At 34.5% G+C, this 16,756-nt stretch overlaps 1 protein-coding gene across 1 annotated transcript in view; it reads left to right on the forward strand.

Annotated features, from left to right (window-relative positions):
- Positions 1 to 16,484, forward strand: part of DNAH8 (dynein axonemal heavy chain 8) — a 150,525-nt gene extending 134,041 nt beyond the window's left edge. Inside the window, 10 exon segments of the mRNA XM_049833809.1 lie at positions 113 to 265; positions 2,685 to 2,840; positions 4,977 to 5,093; positions 5,789 to 5,890; positions 6,278 to 6,438; positions 11,022 to 11,178; positions 11,706 to 11,858; positions 11,952 to 12,141; positions 15,616 to 15,737; positions 16,183 to 16,484. Coding sequence (XP_049689766.1) covers positions 113 to 265; positions 2,685 to 2,840; positions 4,977 to 5,093; positions 5,789 to 5,890; positions 6,278 to 6,438; positions 11,022 to 11,178; positions 11,706 to 11,858; positions 11,952 to 12,141; positions 15,616 to 15,737; positions 16,183 to 16,470 — 1,599 coding nt within the window. The 3' untranslated portion in view covers positions 16,471 to 16,484.
- Positions 16,485 to 16,756: the final 272 nt, after the last annotated feature.

Genomic DNA, 16,756 nt, shown 5'->3' on the forward strand with positions numbered 1-16,756 from the left:
AAAAAAAAATTACATGCAAGACCAAATTTGATTCTAATATAGACAGTTGGTTTTAGCATTATGAATAACTTATTCTAAATTGTATATGGTAATGGTCGATATTCTTATTTAGGGAGGCTGGGTGTTACTTCAGAATTGTCATCTTGGACTGGATTTCATGGATGAACTACTGGAGACTCTTCTTGCTGCTGAGATACAGGATGAGACATTTCGAGTTTGGATAACTACTGAACCACATCCTAAATTCCCAATTACGCTGCTACAGGTTTGTTCAACTATTTAATTCAGGTACCTCATGCCATCAAAATTATTCAAAATAAGTTTGTAAACGGAAATTAAATAAATGAGGAAAAATACCCAAGACCCCAGAAAAAATGAACTTTCCTTACAAAGAAAATACCACTTTAAACAGAAAGGTTACTTACCAGTAACTGAAAGTTCCCAAAAATGCCTTATGTATGTGTGAGTCCACACTAATTCTGTACACAGAAACACTTGAATCAAAACTATCAGGCTTTCTCTGTATCCCTTTTTGCCCAACCAGATGCCTTGTGAACAGAGTAATGCCTGCAACTGCTCTTAGACTCTTCCAGATTTCCCTATCTGAAATAAAGGATAAAGGGGACAGAACACACAGGGACAGCACATCTCAAAGAACATCATCTACCAAGAAGTAACCTGTTTTTCTTTGGATAAACTATAAATGGTTGTTCTGTAGATCTCAAAGAGACATTTTTCATCAGTACAAGGAAAATTGCCTAAACTCTTACAAAGTACATTTAAGTCACTTATGATGGTTCCTAGCACTCTCATAGTGGGCCATAATGTTAGTTAATATCTAGTGTAATAGTTGTGTGTTGACACTTCTGTGTTCATAGACCCCTTTCCTCTTGAAAACCACTCTTAGAACCACTAAGTCTCCTTAGTGGTTCTCATTCTCTCTAAATGAAAATAGATATATAGGATGTAAAGTGGGGGAAGGCTTCCTTTCTCAAATCAATCTAGGAGACAACCTTCAGTAGGAAGGGTATGCCACCATAGAAGAGCACTGCATATGGAAAGCTAGCTCTATGGACCTACATTCTCTTGTATTATCTCAACAGAAGATGAAGTCATTCTGCATCTTCAAGGGGTTTATGAATTGTGAGGTGTATAAACATACAGTTTTGCTAAAAGTGAGAATAGAGAACTGAGAGGGTTGCTAAATGAATCTTCATTGCATTTATCTCAAATGTTTCACATGTGATTTCCCAGTCCATAGCATCACATTACCTGTTAAAATATTAACGTATTCAGGGATTCCAGAAAATGAATAACTGACAAGCCAAAGGTCAGCTCCTTCTCAGAAGAAAGGAGAGAATAATTTGCTTCTTTTTTATGCAGAAAATTCATCAATAACTGATCAAGATATCCTCTGAAATGTGGAAAGACTGGTTAGCAAGTGTTGCCATTCAGTCCAACACTCTAGTGTGTTCATGTGCAGACAGATCCTTGCAGAAAACTGGAGCTCATCTCTGAGACAGCTTGCCTGGGCCCTGCAGCCCAGAAATAAATTTGTGAAACTGAAGTTGAAAAGTCATTCCTTAAAAATAATTGAAGTTCTTTACCACAAATATGGAGATAGTAAAACTGCCAGGTGAAGTACATATTCATGAGTGTCTTCCATTAAGCGTCTTTCAGAAGTAGAAACAGTTCAGAGCCATGCTTGCATTCAGCCCATGGGTAGCCTGGCATTTACTGTTCTTTCAATACATGCTACCATGTTACCCAAGCCAGCCGGACAAGTACTTACTGTTGGAGCAGAAAAATACTTAGTTTTTATTTGGGTTCCTCCAGCACTTGAAAGTGTTTCAAGGAACAGAGATTCTGGTAAGGCCAGTCTGTGTCTAAACTAATAATAGATTCAAGTGTGGCCCATGAACATTACCCAGCACTAAAATGCAATAGTCCATAGGATTAAGTAGTTACAACATTCTCTGATGTGAAAACCTGTGCTAACTAGCAGTCTTCAAAATAATTTTCAGGTATGGTTTGACAATTAAAATTTGGTAGCAACTATTCCCATTAGGCAGTTTGCATGAAATTAAGGGGCTGTATTCTAAGGGGCTGTGCAGTTTACTACTAGAAATGCAGAATCCATGCCTGCTGACCAGAGCACCCAGGAACGTACTCAGGTGAATCTAATTTACTGCTGAAGACATAGCCACAGAGTTCAGAGTAGCCACTGTGAACACAAAGATCTGATCTGAGGAGAGGTGAGATTTCTTTGTATTTACTGTGAAGTCCTGGGACCAGAAATACAACAGAGTTCTTGTCATCTACTCTGGAGAGTTCTCTTCCATCATTCAGTCATTGAATTAGGGATTGAGAACCATATGATGCCTTCTCAAAAGCATGAAAACTGCTTCCACGTTGTAGGTGAAAATTCTTACATACATGGACAAGTGTCAGTGATAGTTCTGACCAACATAAACCGAAGGTCTATGTTCAAAATCTTTTGTGGCCCAATCTAGTATGCACTCCTTTTATGCAGTTGTTTATAGTAAAACTACATATCAACTTTGTATCTACAATGCTTCAGCTATTTACATTTTATTTATAACTAATAGTTGTGACATTTTTGCATGTTGCTGTTTTTTGTTTCAGTAAACAAATCCAATTCCTTTATCTTTTTCACGTGACAGATTGCTATAAAGTTCACAAATGAACCTCCCCAAGGTATACGTGCTGGATTGAAAAGAACATTTTCTGGAATTAATCAGGATCTGTTAGATGTTAGCAATATGCCTATGTGGAAACCTTTGCTTTACACTGTAGCTTTCCTGCATTCTACTGTTCAGGTATTTCTTATAAGGTTTACAAATAGTGTCATAATATATGGAGTCACTTTAACAGAGGTTCCTGAAAATACACATTCTGATATTGACTATAGCATCATGTTGCAGGGCTGAAGCTTTAATTTCTATAATCTGTATTTCAAGGTTCCTTATTCTCTTCATTGTTTTATAAATTTTATACCATTTTCATACTATGGACATCTAGAATGAGGTTTTTTCTCATCTAACCTTAGGTGTCCAAAAGTTAGTTGCCTAGTGTAAGCAAAAAAGCTCTCTCTGAAGTCATTAGTAATAGATAAGCACCCTGAAAAAGAAAATCAGCTTATTTGTCTTAGCCATCTGCCTATAAAAGAGTGAATCATTGTCTAGAGATGTATCACCCTTTCTGTCCGTTGATTTTAAAGGCAACCCAGACGCCTAGCTTAGAGTAGCTGTCTGCTTTCTAGATGGCTAAAATTAAATAAAATCTATCATTTAGCACCTTGTTTTTATCTATTTTATCTGTGTCAACGTGTTTTCTACATTAATTCCAATGCCAGTACAATAATATCTGTACTTTGTACTTTAAAGATATATCTTTTGAGATCACAATAAATACCAACATTTTGAACTCTGTGAATATACCTTCTTGTCATCAAGGATCTCAAAATAGTTAAAACACTATTTAAGCCTTGGGCTCTGTTGAGCTGCTTTTATTTGCAGTGTAGCAAAGATGGAGAGAGAAGGACAGTTTGTTGGAGGTCCCTGTTTAGATAGAGTATTCTGCATTATTTTCCTACTACTACCTTTTTATAAACAGCGAGAAAGTTGTTCTGTGTACTGCCTCAGGATTACACTGTTCATGTGGAAGTCATGAACTGAAGAAGATCTGAGCTTATTCAACCATCAGTACTTTTAAAAACTATTATAGCTATTCATCTGTTCAGAAAATTTGTTTATGGATTGCTAATCAGCAAGCAATATATACATTGCCCTGCCTTTAAACTGACCAATTCCTAATATCCTTTGACAAGGTGACTATGATAAATGTAGCTTAAGAAGTAATTCAGAGAATTTGGTAGAAAACCATTGTACTTTTCTACCAGGGCGTTATTGGTCAATGCTGTCTCATCTGCTTATAAACAGTACTTATTTTGAAAAAAATAAAAGGTTTATTTTCAATTCCAGTTCTTTTTAAATATTGTAGCTAAGGTACCTAAATGTTACTCTACCTAGATGTCAAAGTGTGTCAGTCATTGTTGACCTGGTGATTTAAACTCTAATAAACATGTTATCACTTAGTTAATTTTAGAATGTCAATATTACACTGTTTATTCATTTAATGAATGTCAGCACTATTCGGCAATTTAATTCTTAACTTCTTGGATTAATTTGTTATACGTTCTGAAAAAAATCATTGAGCAATGTAGCTGTAGTGGCTGAAACAAAATTGTGAGAAATCTAATAGTGTTGAATATTTAAAATATTTGGACTGAAGATTATATTCTTCTTTGTAGTCAACTGTTTTTCTGTTACTGCAAGTGTTACCTATTTATTTTCAAATATGTATGCAATAATAAATTTGAATAATTTTATTATTTATAAGGTGGCAGCCTTATAGTAAAGTTGTGAATTTTGAAAAAGGTATATTGAAACAATACAGTGAAACAATAAGACAAAAGGGGCAACCTGGAAGCCTTTGGATAACTAAGCATTAATACAGGAAGTTGAAAAGGTGAAACTATCATTAGTGGACAGTTTATGTAGAAAAAAAAGAAAGAAAAACTGCAGAACTCGGAATTGTTGAGTGTGCTGAGAATGTAGAGATTTGGCAATCCTTTAAATTAATTACTTAATATAAAAATCTAATCACCCACACAGACATGGGACATTTCAAACCTATGACTGATCCTTTGATTAGTAAAGGTAGCAATAAATTATTCTGTTGCTTTTTCTATAAATATTTATCCCTCATGGTGTAACTTAACAATAAACTTTGTTTATTACTGATGTGTACAAGGCATGTAGCAGTTTCCTAGGCTAGCTTTCTTCTTCAGTTCAATTCTTTACTCCCTTATTACTATTATTATTGAACTTTAATAATGAAACAAAATTATATGTCTTTGTATAAACATATTTGGTTTTAATTGTATTCCTAAGGAACGACGCAAGTTTGGGCCTTTGGGTTGGAATATTCCCTACGAATTTAACTCAGCAGACTTTACAGCCAGTGTTCAGTTTATACAAAATCACCTAGATGAATGTGACATCAAGAAGGTGAATAATAAAATTTGCATACAGTATATTTAATTGCTTTGTTTTTTCTTCATGTTACTATTTATAATTTATTCATTGCTATTCTTTCAGTGCAGCTTCTAATGATCAAAGTTCCAGATTCTCTGTAAGACAGTCAAGCTGAAATACTTTGTGTGCTATCATCCATGTAAAAATATGTTAAGAACTTCAGAATTTCTTCTTGGTTTCTTTCAATACCTTATCTAAAAAATATTAACAGGTCTATACAATATCTGTTTTGGAAAGGGAGCTAAAATATTTACAGAGCCAATCAAACTTCTCTATGGCTGCCATTTGGTCTTCTACTATTTATCAGGGAATAATGTAATAGAATAGCTATTGCTTGCAAAGCAGCACTTTGCCAATAGAAAGATAAGAAACTGGGGGAAGAGCAAACAAAAGAAAGAGGAGAGGCAGCAGCAGGTGAGAGTGATTTCAGGTCAACCAAGAAATAATGAGATACATTTCTAATAGCAGGATCAAGCTCAACTCTACTATAAAATTATAGGGCTGAGCTCAGAAAATACTTTAAAAACAAAGTACTATTTTTTTCTTCCAACAATGATCTTTTCAAGCTTACATTGCAGAGCCTTATGAACTTCAGATGATATTGAAATTACAGGCTGGATACCTTCTTCTTACATGTTGTAACTACAGTCTCATTTACTTGCATCCAGGGGATATCATGGAACACAGTACGCTACATGATTGGAGAAGTACAATATGGAGGCCGAGTCACAGATGACTTTGATAAGCGTCTTCTTAATTGCTTTGCAAGGGTAGGAGATCTTCAAAACACAGTTATTTATCATTTTTATTGGCAGCTGCAATACAGATATCAGAAGACCTTCTTTCTGCTGAATATGCACTTCTCCACCAGTTCATAAGACTCTTCAGAGTAAAATTAATTTTTCAAGACATCTTTCTTCGGCAGTGAGGTGGTTCCCCTTGTTTTCTCTCTAGTGAGGAGCAAAAACTATTAAAAAGACTTAGCTGGAACTCAAACTTAGAACACATAACTCTTAATGATTTACTTCTGTATTCCAGTAACATTAGATATAGTAGCTAAAATAAGAACCCTAATGTTCCAAGAATAAAAATGAGATAAAAAAACTCTAAGTAGCAAAGTAATTGTGGGTTTTTTCCCCCCTCTGGATTTTTCACAGGTGTGGTTTAATGAAAAGATGTTTGACAGCACTTTCTGTTTTTACACTGGGTATAAAATTCCAGTGTGCAAAACTGTGGAACAGTATTTTGAACACATCCAGTCACTCCCTGCCATGGACAGCCCAAAGGTCTTTGGTCTCCATCCTAATGCTGATATTATGTAAGTAGGTCTCCACGTATTGAAAACAGAGACCCTTTCTTTTAGTATTTGGAAACACATCCCTATGAAATGCTTAGGTAAAGTATATTTTCCACAGGAAACCTAGGATTCATGTGAATTTCAATACTGAAGTGGAACACCTGATGTGCATGGTTATGAATGCAGTATCTACAGCTACATTTTACATATTCTTTTAAAGCAGTTGGAATTCTTACTACTTACTCTTTGTAGTTTTAGAATTTTTTTTAAAATTTGAAAGCATTATAAAACTTTTATATGAACATGATACAAGTTCTACACAGTTCAACTAGAGAAAGTTTCTAATGTTTGCATTCTGTTCCAAGTAGTACATTATTTTTCTGTGCACACTCATTAAATGATTCTCTTGATTGTCATTTGGTTTACAAGCATGCCTTTGGATGTAACTACAATCTTTTGTTGCTATCAGTCCTGCCATTTCTATTATTTAAAAGAGGCTTTTTAACTGCACCATGTACTAACTCCATTTAAAATTATATCTTTGACTTAATTCACTTTTTCATTCCAAATAATGTGTGTAACAGCTTGGCTTTTGTTTCCTTCAAATGTTATATGCCCTGTGAAAGGATATGAGTCATCATCATACTTTTTTCACTGAAGTTCTTAATAATTCTGCCATATTTATTGCATTTTCATTATGTCCATATTCATTGTTTCTTAACAGCTTTTTGTATTTTTTTAAACAAAACAGATGTTATTCAAATGCCCAACTGCTGTGGAAACCTAATATCTTCTAACATTTTTGGACAAAACAATAATTTCCCACAATTTGTCAGTCTCAAATTTGAGAGGCTGATGCCATATCAAAGGCCCAGTTTTCTAAGCATGCTGTGAGAACAGTACAGTTTTATTGTCAACTCTGCCTAGCACCTACCATTGTAAATATATACTTCTGAAGAAAAGAACCTAAGAGTATATTCTGTTTCAAGTCATTTTCTGATACTTGCAAGACATCCCTTCCAGAACTGATTAAAGAAGAGCCAAGATTTAACAGAGTACTAAACAAAGTCCTGAGGAGAGACATTCTTTGGATCCAAAATTAGGCTTGCAGGAGGGCTAATTTAGAGGAGGAAACTTGAGACTAACTGTGTTGGGGGAGATTTAGTGAGTACGAACAGCTCTTTAATTTCTCTGTAGTACTGAGTTTTTCTTTCACTTGGTACCTCAGCATATTCCTGCTACTTTAGTCCTTCTTCTGAAGATTTTCCTTTGTAAATATTTCTTTAGAGTTTGGAGAAAATGTTCAACGGCTTCATGCTTTTTTCCATGACTTATCACAGTCTGTTATAGGTAACTATGCACATGTATTGTCTGTCTGAATTTCATCTTTGACACAGACCAAATAGATTAGCATCTCATACATTATAAAAAGTTGTATTCAAATTCTCCTTAAAATATCCTATCAAGTAATCTCAGAGTATGCAGAAGGCTGACTGCTAGAATTGGAATCCTGAGACAGCCAGGACCTCTCCATGTTACTATTACTGAGGACAAGAAAAACCTTATCTCTCACTAATTGAGTGGGACAGTTTTCCAGTTCAGCCAAAAGCTCAATCCGTTGGTTCCAACTGAATGTCAATACTTTCATCCACTTGGGATTAACACCTGAAGTCATTGTGATTGATTTTAATTTGCCCTATGAATCTTAGGATCAGCAAAGGCAACATAGTTAACAAGTACCTAAGCAGGCAAGGAATATTCTCACAATCTTCTGTCACAACCTGTTCTCCAGTTGGTTTCATACTGAAGCCTTAAATCTAACTAAATTTTTGTAAAGTTGCTTTAAACTGTTATTAACCAACTGAAGATAGAGCAGAATCTTCCATTGTCCCTTGGTGAATGTAAGGTTTTAAATACCATGTTGCAATAGATACTGCTGTTTCCTACACAAAGCCAAGGTAATGTTTCTCTCAAGCTGCGTTTATTTTTAGTTTTAACTTCCAGTACAGAAAATTCCTGATGGCACAGACTTTAGCTGTCAAACTATGATAGGTTGTTGAATCCAAACTCTGTGTAAGAAAATATTCTTAATAATACTTCCCTGAGCAAATCAAAATCCATAGAAAATTCCTTCTTTTTGCTTCTTATTACACAATTTGCTTTGCAATACTGCTTCAGGAAAACCATATAAACAGATATAAAGTGCTTTATCTTACATACTCACTTTTAGGCAACATTGATACTGTAAATGAGATTCATTTAATGTTGCTTTAGCTTCCTTTACGGTTATCCAAGACTTCCTTTACTGTGATAGAGAAAAATAGATCCTTGTAAAGTGCAACTCCTCTGATCACAAAGCAGGCATCTAAAATACATGAGCTGAATCATGCTTCTTTGCATTACCTATAATGGCAGTCTAGACAAACAGCTGTTATGTAGGCATCTACACTTAGATGTCTAAATGCGATCAGGGACACTCCATTGTGTATTTCTTATTTCCTTCCCAGGAACATGGTACTTCCTCTACAAACCTGTGCAATCTTTTTTTCATTATCGTTTGCATCTGTACTTCAACATTTTATTTGCAATGTAAAGGAAAGTCAGGTTTTGCAAAGCCTAGAAAAATTTTGTTTCAGGGTGTCTTTTACATGCCCTGTGTCCAACTGTTACGTGAATGAAATTTCTTGTTTCTATGTTCTCCTTACTTCCACACTGGAATATTATTTTTAATTATGTATACATCGAGGTGCATCTTTTTTCTGTTTTTATTTACAACAAAAGTTGTTTTGTTCAAACTGCTCTTGCTATTCATGTTTACTTCTTTATACAAGATTCAGATGATAATTTCTCCTCTCCAGAATATTCCTAGCTTGTGTCATTGAAGAAGGGAATATTACTTACCTTTTATTCTGCTCCTTTGAGGTTGTTTTTCAAAAACTCTTCTCTGCTTTTCCCCAAAGTTTGCACATTGCCTTCTTTTTTGAATTGTTTCTATTCTTGTTTAGATTTGGAGAAAGACCATTCATTTTGATAATTCTGTAATATTTTATAATTTAACTGATGTAATAATCATGGGACCTATTCCTTCCACATAGAATAGTTTGACAACAGCATTGGAAAAACAGTACTTGCAGTGTGAAGAAGAAGGTTCACTTCTCTCTTATCACTAGTTAGATCAGCGAGACCCAGAGTACGGGTTACAACCATGAGTATGTCATCCAAATGAGGAATGAAGCCATGAGTCCAAGAGAAATTTGATTTTATCCAACTTTTCTGCTCATATGTGGTCTTGAATAAATCTGTCATTCTTTAAATGGGGTCATAAATGGAAAAAAAGCTTGAGAGTTTTGAATCTAAAGTCAAGGGTTATTAAAAACAATGAAAGGCAGAAATTATATCCTCTGAGAAGCAAACTTCCAGTAGGATTTCTTCTATTTTTCTGATTTGTAGTCTATAATTACATCCACAAACAGTTTATGTTGAAATGCTGCAGTATCTAGCTTCTGTAGTCTTGCAATACCATCTCCAAAGCTTAGATGCTTTAGGAGTTTATGTGTTCTAGCCTGTGGCACAATCCTTGGTTTCATGTCTTATGTAGTTATGTATGACAAAGTAATAGAAGGAGATGGGTGTTGTATGAAGGTTGAAAAGTAAAAATTACATGCAAAATTATGCTTTGAGTCAGTATAAATTTATGTTCTGTGTCTGAGTCATGCTGTATATTACTTATGTAGCTGATTCCATAAGGTAAAAGTAGGCAAAACCAGCACTGCAGTACCAACACATACACCATTATGTTTTCTTTCTTACTGCCTCTCATAGCTCTATGCCACTAGATAGCATTGTAACAAAAGCACTCCTATAATTCTGCTTGTGTTGAAGGACTGATGTGGTCTGCTATCTTTTACCATCAAATGCCACATTAATTTAATTCACTTTTTTTATATTGACTCAGAACATAAATTTACATTAGTACTGCCCACGCTGTACTATGGAATAGAAGGTTTTAATCTCCAACATTGTAAATCTAGCAGCTTTTATCATTAATGCTGAAATACCTCAAAGCAGAATGAATTTACTTATCAATAAAGGGGCAGCTTGCAGAGTTATGCCTCCACCTTTTCATTCTTCTGCATTCCACTTTTAAGAAGTAACTAACTGAGGGAAATATTCTTCCTTGTTACAAAACTTTTGTTGCTTCTTCCCAGCAAATAGCTGTTAGAAGTCCTTATCAGGCATATGCCATTTTCTTCCCTTTCCTCAGATTACCTAGAAATCGTATGATAGGCTTTTCTGCCATCTCACTTTCTCAGCTTGCAGAACTCCCTCTAAGCCCTGAATTAGAAAAACAGCAAGTGTAAAGGTAACAGGGTGTGTAGAGGGAATTTCATATTCTTTACAACCATGGAAAACCAAATGTTGTTCACAATCAGTGTGTTCAGCTTGGTGCAGGATGCAAAGGAAAACAATTTCTGTTGGGAGTTTTGATTTAACCTAATGACACAGTATGTTTTTTCTCAACTTTCAAGATGTGTGTTCTACAAAGTATCATTTAACTATTAAAAAATCCTATGTAATTTATAACATATTTCTTATCCTCTCAGATACCAAAGTAATACAGCAGCTGATGTTCTAGATACTATTACCAATATTCAGCCTAAAGAAAGTGATGCAGGACCTGGAGAAACTCGTGAAGCAATTGTTTATCGTTTAGCTGAAGACATGCTAGAGAAACTTCCTCCAGATTACATACCTCATGAGGCAAGCTAATCTTATTTGTTTTCTTACTGTTCTCTCTGTTGAGTTTTCACATAAGACATTCCAAAACAGAAACCCTGAACTGTAAAGAAAGTTCATATAGCTTGTAGCAGATTTAAGCAAGAACCAACATCTTTATTGCTATCAGTGTGAATCAGTATGAGGCTTTTTTATTTAAAATAAAGACATCTAACAATTGATCATGGAGATATGTCATGGAGACTATGCTTGGATTTCCAAAGGTGCATGTGAAAACACAGAAAAACATTAGCCTTGACATTTTGTGACAGCAGTCTCCTGTGCCTTCTGGGTGAAATCCTATTCTAGCAAAATCATGAGTAATTGGGTAGCATCAGACAAAAAATAAAAGTAAAAATAAAAACTGCAACAGTTTTAAGGGGATAAATGTTAGTTAAATAATGTGAAGTACAAGTCTGCTATTCACTTTTCTGAACACAAGTTAGGATATCATATATAACATTTCAACAATTCAGATTTAACTAAATTCCTTTTGTGTTCCTGTATTTTAGGTAAAAGCTCGTTTAATTAAAATAGGACTACTTAATTCTATGAATATTTTTCTTCGGCAAGAAATTGACCGAATGCAAAAAGTGATCACAATACTTCGCAACAGTTTGAATGATCTTAAATTAGCCATAGAAGGAACTATTGTTATGAGTGAGGCAAGTAAAGCATATTTACTATGTATGGAATACTATATTTTAAAATATTACCTTGGTTGCTTTAGTTCATGTATTGTAATTTCATTCCTTCAGGATTTGAGAGATGCACTTGATAATATGTATGATGCTGGAATTCCTCAAGAATGGAAAAGAGTATCTTGGGATTCTTCAACACTTGGCTTCTGGTTTACTGAACTTTTGGAAAGAAATACTCAATTCTCTACTTGGATATATGAAGGAAGACCAAATGTGTTTTGGATAACCGGATTCTTTAATCCACAAGGTAAGGGTACTGAAAAGACTTGAGTAATAATGTATTTAATCATAATTTAATGGGTTTACTACATATCTAATTTAATATTACACCTTGAAAAGATTTTTTTCATCGCTGTCACAATCTGTCATAGAATTCAAGATGATAAATGGCTTCAAGAAAGAGATTAAAGTCATGTGAAACAGGTCCAATGGTAGCAATAAACATGACTGTCCAAACTTAACCTTCAGGTTGAGAGGTCCCTAAACTCCAGATTACCAGAATCCAGAAGAACATAGATGGGAAAGAATTTATGTGTCATTTTGCACGTTGTAATATTATTTCATCAAGCATCTGCTTTTGTCTAGTGTTAGAGACAGGATGCTTGTACAGATGGTCTTTTAGTCTGACCCATAAACACAGGTTTTATATTACAAGAAGGAAAACATGTAGTTAACAAAAAAAAATATGCTTTATCTGGTTGACATATTGTAGTATGATATGATACAGCTTCTAAAGAAAATACACTTAATGGTAGTGATACAGCTTTTAAAGAAAATATTATTTTCCTGTGGTTTCAAACTGTTTAACTCATTCCAAACTATAAAACTGCAAGTATGGAAGAGCTTTAATCTAGAGCAAGATATTATTTATATGCTGTACAGTAGCAACAGAAAGACTTTTTTTATAGTAAGAGCAATGATTCACTAGAACAACCTCCCAGGGACATGGTAGAGTCCCTGTTGCTGGAAGTTTTCAAGATGCAGATGGACAGGATGCTAGATAATCTCATCTAGGCTCCCCTTCCCAGAAAGGTTGGACCAGGTGATCTTTTGAGCTCTCTTCCAACCTGGGGTGTTCTATGATTCTATGAACATGCAACCATGTTAGCATTTATCGCAGTTACCTATCCTTCACAGAGAATCACCAAATTGTAGTTTTCACAGTGTTTCTATTTCACAGGTTATTTAATGAACAGTTTGTTCAAATTCATGAAAGATATACTGCAAAGTACAAGTAAACATTATCTATCATTATCTGTTATAGCTCGATATTTTTATCATTCATAGGAAAGAAGAAGAAAAACATTGTAACCATCTCCAAGAGTAACAAAACCTGTTACCTTATTAGATGCATGTTCATAGAAGAATCTCATTTAGCCTACACAACTGCCCATACAAAATTCTCATGGGAAACTTCTATGTCATGTAAGCTATGAGGTCGTTTTTTTCATTAGGCTTAACCTCTGAAATACTTGAATATTTTATGAGTTATCTTCACTTTGTAATGCTTCTATTCTTACTGGCCTTTCTGTGACCAGGACTGTAAAAAGTACTAATGTCAAAGTCTTTTTTGGAGTTGCTCTTACAAACAGTTGACGTGCCTGGAGCACATCCAAATTATCATTAAAAGACGGTATTGAGATGCCAGTCAAAACATCATTCCATTTGTATCATAAATGGCACAGCTGGTAAGCATACTGATCTCGGGTGATTTAAGAGCAGCACTCATGGTGGTGTAGAAGAAGATAATGGACCAGATTCTTTTGACCAACGAAAATATTTACACTAATAGCAAACAAACCTGCGACACAGATGGTCTTGAACTTGATTGCTTCAGCCTCTGTATTCCAAAAAAAATAGTCCTGTAGATGGAGAAAGAAGTTTGCTAAGCGCAAAAGTTGTGCTACAGCTAGGGGTGAGGTAAGTATAGTCACTGTATTCGTAATACTGCTCACCAGGAAATGCTAGGTAAATCAAATCATACAGTAAAATTTAAAAATTGACTGGTGTTAGGCAAATCAGAAATTGGACTATGCTGTGCTGCCATTGCAGGAAAATCTAGACTGATTGCACCGGTGAATCAAGCTCTAAATCTACCAGCATTGGCAAATACATTATAATGTTAAAATGTGAGGAGTGTATTTTATCAGTTTAGTGGAAAAATCTATTTATAATACTAAAAGTATCACCAATAATTGCATTTAAACCTGTTGTGATTTTTTAGCATTACCAGTGTTTGTCTCCTATAAATTATCATTATTAAGGGAGAATGTACGTTAATGGTGGTACAATATTCCATTCAGTAGACATGGTACTTGGAATGAACAGGCTTATGAAAAACCAAATATAATATTATAGAGATGAAATCAATTTTTAGCAAAATTTAGAAGCCTAAATAACACTGTTTTATTTTTATCAGAATACATAGTATTTGAGAAATGAATATGTTTTCATTTCAAGTACTACATTAACTGTATTTACATCACCTATGAATATTTTAGCTTCTAATTGGCTTTGGCCTAATTAGCATGTTAAACCACTTCTTAAATCTAAAAATGCTGTCTTCTACTGCATGCCTATGTACTTTCATGATTTCCCCCCTGTCTGGTCAGTATTTCATTTGGTGGTTTCTTCTCCTTGTAGATACTTTGACAGCCCACAAAATGCTAGTCGTCTTTTCCTTTATGCCCTACCAAGAAGGAACTGATGCCTTTTCATCTTTAAGTCTTTACAGTAATCACTCTTAAGTATGCAGTTCTCTATTGTTAAATTTTCTGTCTTCGCCTCAATCTCTTTGACAACTCCAAGTAGTTCTTCATCTGGTAGCATAAAATAGCAGCTATTGGGTTTTTGGTGAGTGCATTGTCATCTTCTGAGACACTCATACAGAAGCAACCAGGTATTTGCTACAAGTGTTTCATTTTTATAGCTTTTCCCTTTGTAACATATCCAAACCTCTTGTCTGCCCAGATGTTTGTCATCTTGTGCTTGTGCTCTTCAGCCCTTTACCTCTCAAACCTTTTTTTACTGGAAATCTCTGTAAAGTCTGTTCAAAACAATACTCAAAATATCACCTAACTTGGTCCTTGATTGTGTCACCCTCTACCTTCATTTCTGTCTAGGACTCCATTTTCTTCACTAACAAAACATACATTTTTCATCCTCTGTAGGCACTGCCTTGTCTAGATTCTTCTTTTTTTATGATTATTATTATCACATTCAGACACACCTTTTCTGCTTTCCATCAGTGAAATTTATTTTATTTTGCTACTTCTTTCATTAAAAAAAAAAAATTGCCTTTTTCCTACATTGCCTTTACATCAATACCAGCTCACAAAATTGATATCTTGTCTGTCTTCAAATTCCTTCTTGAAACACACCTCTACCGTGGATCCTGTAGTTGATTGCCTAATGATAATTTGTAAGTCAGTAACCTGAGCAAATATTTGTTAACTGAATACATCAGTAGTAAAAACCCCCATATATTATTTTATGTGCTGTTTAAAAATATTTTTCTCAGTGTAATGCATTCTGTGCTGCTTCTGTCATTTGTTCCTAATTTGGCCCAAAGCAAAGTTTGCTATCATTAGTCAGGGGGCTCATTTTCAATAGAACTCTGAATATCTGTCTCTAACATTCAGTGCAGAACCATGCAGATAACCAAGCAAGATGTTTTTTGTCATGTGAGATAGATACTAAATTTCGGGCTTAATTTCTCAAGGATTCCTGACAGCAATGAGACAAGAAGCAACTCGAGCACATAAAGGCTGGGCTTTAGATACGGTTACAATACATAATGAAGTGCTGAAGCAAAACAAAGAAGAAATCACAGCACCTCCTTCTGTATGTATGACATGAAAGATATTTTAGTATTTATATTGTGCTAGAGAAAAAAGTTACTATTGTCTTCACTTCACTGTTTTTGCTCAGCATAGAAGATAAATAAGTATGAATATTTTAATTTTTTTTTATTTTGCAGTTACAAAAATATTTTATTAAAAGAACCATTTCATTGTACCACCTCTTGATTTTTGGAATTTATAGCAAACTTTAGATCAAATTTTATAGTGTGCAGACTTTATTAAACAACTTCTATTGCCATCCCTTTCAGTAGCATTATCTTCTGAAAAAGGGTGATATTATAGTTTAAACTAATTCGTTTGAAAAGATTCAATGTCAGATATTTTTACTACAAATCATACATTCTTTTTAATGTTTTAAGCTAATTCCTCATTTTACAAAATATGTGCTTTATTTTGTGTGATTTATCTGTTTACTCTCCACACAGGAAGGAGTATATATCTATGGGTTATACTTGGAAGGTGCAGGCTGGGACAGACGAAATAGCAAACTCATTGAATCTACACCAAAGATTCTTTTTGTCCAGCTGCCTGTGGTGCATATATTTGCTGTTAATACAACCAGTCCTAAGGATCCCAAGCTCTATGTTTGTCCTCTTTACAAGAAGCCCAAGAGAACAGATCTGAACTATATTACCGCGATCTATTTAAGGACAGTAGTGTCTCCAGACCACTGGATATTGAGAGGAGTGGCTCTCCTGTGTGACATTAAGTAAATTGCTTTTCATACCATAACAGAGAGAGAATATATGGCATATGTAACCAATCACATGTATAATTCTTCTACTGCTTTTTATTTGGTGGCCATTGATCATTATATTAGAACTTTCATTTCAGTCTTGGCTTAATGATTTTTTTTCTCTGCTTCCAGTAAATTCAGTTTGTCATGGTTATTTGGTGATTGTTTTAAAGTTTTCAAAATAAGTTCACTGATTGTAGTCTTTGATGTTTCTATTATATTACTTTAAAAAAGGAATATTTACTTTAATAATAGAATTAATG

This window comes from Accipiter gentilis, chromosome 30 (assembly GCF_929443795.1).
Source record: "Accipiter gentilis chromosome 30, bAccGen1.1, whole genome shotgun sequence".
Taxonomy (NCBI): Eukaryota; Metazoa; Chordata; class Aves; order Accipitriformes; family Accipitridae; genus Astur; species Astur gentilis.